At 36.4% G+C, this 8845-nt stretch overlaps 1 protein-coding gene across 1 annotated transcript; it reads left to right on the top strand.

Moving 5' to 3' along the window:
• Positions 1–831: 831 nt before the first annotated feature.
• LOC144447398 (uncharacterized) lies at positions 832–8496 on the top strand. Its single transcript, XM_078137408.1, has 5 exons — positions 832–871; positions 2279–2882; positions 4061–5167; positions 6407–6635; positions 7552–8496. The coding sequence occupies exons 2-5, from the start codon at positions 2697–2699 to the stop codon at positions 7905–7907; spliced, it is 1878 nt and encodes a 625-aa protein (XP_077993534.1). The 5' UTR covers positions 832–871; positions 2279–2696; the 3' UTR covers positions 7908–8496.
• Positions 8497–8845: the final 349 nt, after the last annotated feature.

The following is an 8845-nucleotide window of genomic DNA, read 5'->3' as shown; positions in this document are numbered from 1 at the left end:
ATCTGCATTCAGGCACTCTGACTAATAAAATCAACAAGTTTATAAGCCAGGCCTCAGGGTGCCGCGAACTGCGCTACACAAGGTTTTTCAACTTGAAACTTCCCCCTGTAGGCCTACAAATTAGTACAATTTTATAGTTATGTTATTGCGCAAATTTCGACAGCAGTCGCGGAATTTCACGAACCATTGCAATGCATATGAGAGTAAATATAGAAAATTTAATTATCTGAAATAATTCTTTGGTATCCAGTCACAAATCAGACAACCACAAATTGAACACGTGACAGTGATATTAACTGTACACTATTTATACTTTGCATCACCAGTGTATATTGTACTTGTGAGTTGATTTAATGTATTTGTATGATTACAAAGCCTACGAGGATTTCAGAAAGTTACGGCTTACTCTCTTCAGAAATAAAAAAGGAAGCGCAAAAGATAAAGAAAATTCACCTGTCTCATTTTCAAATTGGGATTCAGAATACTTTGACAAGACAAGGAACTTGAAGGAGGGTCACTTATTAGTACGACGGAATCGGGGGAGGGTCATATTTTACGCAACAGCTCGGGCATGAACCCCCCCCCCCCGGTAATTACTGAAGGCTTCCTTACGACGATGTTTAAAATAAAACTGTTCGATTATCTTGGGCTGAGATCATGATTAAATTTAACACTTCCGTCAGTAGTATAAATAAGAGATTATTCGTATGTTTTTTCCCGTTGGAAAGAAATATGAACAATACACAGTCAACATCCACAGTGCGTATCGCCCACCCCTCTACGATGAATGGTATCGACTTAGTGAATCATAATCGATCCACACATGTCACCTGACAATTGGGATGGTCAATATGGCGGAATTTCACATTGGGTAGGTGTACATTCCTAGCAATATTCAGTTATATTGTTTTTATGCTGTATGTAGGCCTATAATTGTGCATTTTAAACAAATGGTGATAATAATTATGTAGTAATATTTCTGAATACTCCATAACTTACAGATATTTTGACCAGATATAGCTACAAAAATATTTTGTTGACATCTTTTTCAACGAGTGCGTGTATGGAGTATGTATGTAGGCCAGTATAAACCCTTGTCTAGCCTTTCCGTATACCGTCTGCCCATAGCTTTGGGATTATTGTTTGCAGTTATATTTCCTGCACTGTTGACATTTATCTGCGTCGACTCATTAGTCGCTGTCAGTGATGGCGATGAAAACTGTCATTTTTTCTAACCAAACGAAAAGAATGGTACAAAAATATCAGTGGTACACGCATGATATAGACTTCTAAACAACGAATCCAACGATCATGGCGACATAGCCGAGTTACCATACGCCATCTGGTTGTCAACACGATATCCGTGTAATATTTCCGCATCAACGGATAATTTTATACTGCCATTTATTGTGACAGCTTTCGTGCTAGCATGCTTATATCGCCAATAGAAAATTTATCATTGTCCTGAAAAATCTTAACATGTTACACATTTTATTTATATACTGATGTAGCCGTGGGAGGATTTTCTCTCTCAAATATATTATGTGGAGGGTGACTTTTCAGACTTTTGCATGTGTTATTTTCAGTGTGAATTTACAGAATAATTGTGATCTGGAATATGTTTTAATACATTCCAGTGATGAAGTAATGCACTATACTATAGGCATGACCTCAATTCATGAACTTTCGACATCTCACTGCATATTCTAAAAGTGTTCCCTTTTTTATTAGTTTCCCACACTAAAACATCATCATATGTGCATGTATGTATGTACGTACGTACGTACGTACGTACGTACGTACGTACGTATAGTCATGGATGTATATACATCCATGGTATAGTGAAACCACAAAGGGAGAACAATGAAGTATGATCACACCACATGACAAGTGTCACTTGATTTAGACCAGTGATGTCATAGGGTGGAGCTGAAACCTGTGTGCCTCCTAATTTAGGTCTACCCTACTATTGTCCATTGACTGTTGACAGGAATGAGTATCATGTAATGTGATGCTGAAAAGGAACATGACTGTAATTGACTGACATTGTTGAGTTATTTGATTCTTCCCTTGGTGCTGAAAAAAAGTAGATGATATGTAAATTGGATTATGTACAAGGTAATCGTTCTGCTGTTGTGATAATATATCTATCAGTTATATGGATTTATGTATACACTGGTTTATAATGATTTAGAAGAATGTGGAATTGAAAAAAAAAAGACAAATAATCACCACATTTTGTGCACCTCCCCAGTAAATGATTTGATACTATTTGCAGGGCACTCCAGTGACAAAATAATGTAAGTGATAACCAACGAGTTGTGAGACTGATGTTGACCTCTGAACAGTGATATTGACCTCTGAACATTGATATTGACCTCTGGACAGTGATGTTGACCTCGGATTAGATTGGAATGGTGATATTGACAACAGTGATATTGACCTGTGAGTGGTGATACTGACTTCTGGGGATACTGCCTTTGCAGTCATGATATTGACCTCTGAACAGTGATATTGACCTCCATCGCTGATATTTACTTTGAAGTTGTCATATTGACCTCAGAACAGTGATGTTGACCTCAAAGTAGTGATAACGACCTATGAGTCCTGATATCGACCTGCTTTGATAAATGATGACATGCAATAAACCTGGCGTGAATAAATTATGTTGTTGACCACTTGAACCTGTATAAAGAATGGCAAGCCAGTTAACCAAGTACAGATGCAGGAAATGTCGACAGTTTCTGTTTGATAATGTTTGTGTCATCCCTTCCCATGGTGCACTGGGGTATTGCATCAGAGAAGACAAGTGTACACTATGGTATTTGAATGATGAAAACAAGGAGAGTTTACCAGACTGGATCCAACTGCAGATTAATGAGGTAATTAAGACTGAAAATATTGCAGAATTTTTAGTGTGAAAGTTTACAACACACTAATGTTTACTTCACAACTTTTCACAAGAGGGGTTGAATTCTGAAAACTACTTCTGTTTTAGATTGGACGAGGAAGGATAGGACACCCCCCCCCCCCCATTAAAAAAATGGGGGTTCGTTTTTTTTGGTTCCATAAATCAGTCAGAGACAGTGAAATTAAGTTAGATTGAAATGTTATACTTGTTTCTAATTTGCCATGATTCCAAAGTGAAAAACACAGTATATCCAGATTTTTTACAGCCAGTGAAGGAAGATTATTTTGTTTTTATACATATAGATACCTTTAATATAGGTTCATAAACTATTTAAAGTCATGCAATTGTTGTTTTCATTTTAAACTTCATTTGCATCCACTTCAGAGGAAATGTATGCAAATTGAAAAAGATGAATGGTTTCCCAGTGAAGTCAAAATGCAATATTAAAAGTAAACAGTACATATCCGGTAATTTTAAAACTGAGGTATTTTGTTTATGATTTGTTTGTATAAAGACAACAAGTATTAGGATGTCAGTAATGACAGAAATGTTGTTACACTGTTTAAGACATTTAAAAGTTAATCTAATTCCTACATGACGTGTTACAATTACTACCATCATCTCCACTCACATATAGGGAAAGTCGTTATTCTAACACAGAAATCTGTGCTACCCCGACTGCATTCACATAAACATGATGGCATTATCACGTCGCTACATGATTTTTACTTTCAGATGTGAGAGGTGGAGTTTGGTTAATGAGCCAATTGTCTAAAGGAACTATCCAATTGTAATGGCCAGTCAATTTGTGATGGATTTATACTACTGACGTGTCATTTACCCTTCGCTCAGCAATGGTAGCACATATTTCTGTGTTAGAATAACGACTTTCCCTATACATGAGTGGAAATGATGGTAGTAATCGTAACGCATCATATAAGAACTAGATTATTTAAAAGTGTATTACCAGAAAGAACCTCAGTTAATCAGTGAACATCTATGCTATTCTCCTGTAATTTCTTCATAACTTCGTCTGTGACTTTAATTTTCTCTTCATCCAATGCGAATAATTACGTCTGAAATTTGTAACCGTGGCAATCTAGTGATTTATACTGTGAAGTTTAATCTAAATATTTTCTTTGTTTCAAGGGTAACTGGACTAAGGGTAAGATTCACTGCCCAAAGTGTCATGGCCGACTTGGTTCCTATGACTACCTCGGTGTCAACAAATGCCCATGTGGAGTAAATAATACACCGAACATTCAAATCCTAAGAAGTAGAGTGGATGCCAGTAAAAAGAGTTTGTCATCAAGTGAGGTAGACATCGTGTTGCCTAGGAAACAAAGGACTTTAAAGATGGTAACTGATGCAGACAACGATTTGAACGATTTGATTTTGTCAGCGATGAATGATTCATTGCTGTTTGACTCAGGAAGTTGTATGGAATTTGAACATGAAAGAAATGCTGCAGTGATGCTTGGTGTCGTGAAAACTGCAGCCATCACGTACACTACAGCGCAAACAGATGCAGATACGTACTCCACCATCTATTCAGACTCCTTTCGTCTCCCTAGTTATCATTCTGATGAAGCCCCTCAAGCCCACAATGATTTCAACAATTATGACGAAGCCCCTCAAGCCCACAATGAATTCAACAGTTATGATGAAGCCCCTCCAGCCCACAATGATTTCAACAATTATGATGAATATGGCCAAGAAGAGCAACACTATAGTCGTCATAGTGTTGCAGCCTCTACCGCAGCACCTGAATCTAGAACTCACAAGTCTGTATTACGACAAGCCGACCCGTCTATCAATATACTGAATTTTGTCATGAAAGACAGTAGCACCCAAACAGAGGAAGATATTGAGTGTGTACAAAATAGTATCGTTACTCAAGATAGGGAGACACTCAGTGACTTTTTAACGGACACTGAATTGCAGGAATTCCAAGAACTCTGGGAAAGTCTTGAGTTTTCCGATGATAATAGTATGTCTGTTAATATCTATGGCAACGATTCTAACTCTATGCAAACAAATATCATGGTACAAACAACGCTGACTGCAATACCTACGCTAAATACAAGTATAGGAGGTGAACCCAGTGATGAGTTAGAGCGTGAACAGAGATCTGAACCTGAGAGGAGACAGATAAGTAGAAGGGAGAGAAACAGACGGAGACATGACAGAAGACGAGCTAGGAAACGGTTTAGAGTATTGAACCCTAACAGCAATACATATTCAGTTCTACAGCAGGTAAAAACGTGTCTTCTTATCGTGTAACTTAGGGAATGAACAGAATTTACATCAGGGGGCCCTGAGGGGAATATGTGGGTGTAAAGGGGGTGGGGGGAGGGGGGCATGGAAAATCTGATGGTCTGGTTTTATCTAGCTGCATTTCTTTTATTCTTAAGGAACCCAGGAAAATCATTTCACCAGCTTACATATCATGCAACCTCTTTGAAATAGAGTTATAGAAATTGACAATGCTGGCTTAGAAGAGACCTTCTGTTCACTGAGGTGAGGCATTCTGGGAAACAAACAAAGTGTGGAGCTCCTTATCCCTCTTCTGAGTCAGATTTGTCAATTTGTATAACTCTAGTTTTGAGAGGTTGAACAATGTAAAGTTGGAAATGACATAAAAGCATAAATAAATAAATACAACCTAAATAATATCAACCTTACCGTTGTTCCCTTTTTAAAGATACATGTGTCTTAGATTACATTGCAAACAAATTAACATCCCAACTTACTTAGTGGTGAAGTGAAAAGTCTGATGTAAGATAAACAACTAAATTACTTTAAGTTGGGGTGTGAGGTTTTGACCAAAATAAGTTTTCATTTAACAATTTTTTAACAATTCAAGTCATCTTTTTTGTATGGATGTCCATGTTTTTGTCTACGTACAATGTATATGGGGTGAAATTAAAAGATGTTATGAAAAGTATATCACTAGGAAAGAATATTAATAATCGTTTAATTCCAAATGTTTTAATATACGAGGGTTTTCATGTCTTTGTGGCACAAAAGAACTGAATGTAAAGTGTCCATATGGATGAGGATTGGCTGATTACTTTGGGATTTGAAATTTATGAAACAATTTTATCATGGCTTCCTACTTGCAAAATCAATCCGAAACAACATTGATAAAGTCTGTGTTCTTAACTCAATACATTGAAAACACCTACAAAAATGTGTGAAAAGTTTGTTATTGTACATACCACATTTATTAGGCTTTTGCAATTTACTGAGTTACACAAGGACTTGGTCTATATTGTTTCACATTGAGTTTTCAAGTAGGAAACCATAATAAAATTGTTTTGAAAATTAAAAATCCAAAATAAATACCACAATCCTTATCCATATGGCCACTTTAAGATTAATATTACCAGAGGTATGTGTACTTTTATTTTTTTGATATTTTAATGAAGTATAACCAAAAGACAACATTTCTACCTTCATTCCCATAATACCTTGCTGTTCTCTTCTTGGCAGGATTCCAATGTACAGAGTGAGTCCGACACAGAGAGTGAGACAGACACATCACACATAGATAGCCATTGTTGTCCAGTGTGTCTAGACGTGTTTTTCAAACCCCATATCTGTCAGCCATGCAACCATATATTCTGTGATCCATGCCTACGTCAGCTAGCACAGAATAACCCACTAACTACACCATGCCCACTATGTAGAAATATAATCAGACATGTCAAATTATGTAAAGGTGAGTATGAGATTTGTATTTTTTTTATTTCAAATATTTTTTGTCCATTATTTCATTTTCCACAGCATTTCTTGACAAAGTGTTGTAGCATTCTCGGCCAGTTTGTTTTCAATAAAATCATTTTTACGTTCTCTGAATTTTCTTGTACTTGCTCAGTTTTGACTGCTTCATGTATTGAAATGTGATTTCTGTCGACAGATTTTAACTGTCATTTTTTCAAAAGGGCGCCCTCATGTGATGAATCTTTCAAACATGGCGGCAATGGTAGTAAAGGGAATATGACATATGATGTCTCACTCAAGTTACAACCAGCCATGATGACAAATGACATGGAATATATTCAAATAATTAGATGATTTACTTTTTTCATACATTTGCATTGACACAGATTAACAAAATAATTTGACAAAAATGACATACTCGGTAACCATTTGCTTGATACAACAGGGTTGGTTAATACATCCAAGGACAAAAGCCAAAATATATTGTACTCCAGTGGCTGTATTAACCTTTTTAGTATTTTTGCCCATTTAAAAATAAATGAAACCTTTACATGATTCCATGAACCTTTTCATTCCTCTTTAATACTGTGTACACAATCACAAACTGTAAACAATCATGAAAGAGAGACAGGCTATGTACTTGATTGACAGGGGTTGATTGACAGGGGTTGATCACTAAGTGATCAAATCTCAGTAAGCATGGCAACATAAATAATTCAAAAATAAGAGTATAAGAACAACAAATATGAAAGAAATATTTAGAGTTACGGCTGTTTGGGTTTTCTGAGTAAGTGTCGAGTATGAATTTCTGCGCTAGCCTGGCAGCCTGAAATTTCAATTTCCCTTTTTAAATTTATACATATTTTGTCAGTGTTGTTGTAAATTTTTCACCAACTTCCTCTGTTTGTCATCAGATCTTGGCAAGGAAGTCCAGACACTCTACCCTGAGGAGTATGTAGCAAGGAGAAAAGCTGAGAGAAGAACTCTGAACAACAGCTATCCATTACCAGGATCTCCTGAGAGAGGGTTTTGGTCGTCTCTACTCTTTGTTGAACCTCCTCCTGTCAATCAAAGATCAGCCATGGCCTTCTCACAGTTTGGTGCCAGTGCCATGACGATGCCATCACCCGACCAACGTGAATACGCCATGCATGCTTTTTATGATGTTCCTAGGGGGCTCACTCTATTAGGAGTCACTCTATGGATGGGGATGTGTGTTTTTATAGTCTTTGTAGGCTATGCAATAGTTGTGGTCACTTCAAATAGTTGATTATATTTGTAATTAATTACAACCTACGTTTCTATAAATGTGCACTTGCAATATAGTTTATTACATGTGTCAGCATATACAGACTATTTTGCTCTTGTTTCAAAAAGGAACATCCCAGAAAATTTCTGGTAGGCGAAGCTCAGAATACCCAAGAACATTATACGATAAGAAAGGAGTACCTCATCAGCAAGATAATTTCATATCATATTTTGGCAATCTAAAGGATGAAAATGGTAAATTAAAAAAAAAAATCAAAATGAAAATTAGTCTGTGTTAATAAACAATTGTATCAGATCCACTTTTGTTTTCAAATACAAACTCTAAAATTGTTCCCTGAAATTATTTATCAAACACTTCAATATTTGTTAAACAGATTGACCCAGTATTCAGAATGTGACCTTACAGACACGTCAGCCTAATGAGGGTTCATAGATGCACGGACCAGTTTATGAAGTATGAGAACGCTAAGAAATCTGTGTGCCTTTCCAGACATTTTAATAATTATGCATCTTATGACTTCTGTACACTGTATTGTACAGGTAATTGTGCAACTTTGTATAGATTATGTGTTCAACTGGCAGATACTTTTTTTTTTTTTTGGGGGGGGGGCAAGAGTGAGGGTGGGGTGGGTGGAAATAGTTGAGGGATATGAATTGCATGTAAACCAAGGAAAAGGGGGGGGGGGAGTTTACAAATTATTTCAACCACAGACATTGCTTGAATGTGTTTAAAGTCAAAGTAGTTATCTCTTGTTAACATCAGCTATTATATATAGCCTAGAATCTATGCTAAGTTTCCCATACTAACTTCAGTTTACATTCACTACTACTGTATTTGTATTTACAATCACAACATTCAGATACACATCTGAAATTAGAGTACTAACAAAATTATATCTGTGTTAACATTTTGTGGTACAGAGCACTATCACTTCTCTT

This window comes from Glandiceps talaboti, chromosome 16, assembly GCF_964340395.1.
Source record: "Glandiceps talaboti chromosome 16, keGlaTala1.1, whole genome shotgun sequence".
In the NCBI taxonomy this organism is placed as follows: Eukaryota; Metazoa; Hemichordata; class Enteropneusta; family Spengelidae; genus Glandiceps; species Glandiceps talaboti.
This window is presented reverse-complemented; position numbering and strand designations above follow the sequence as displayed.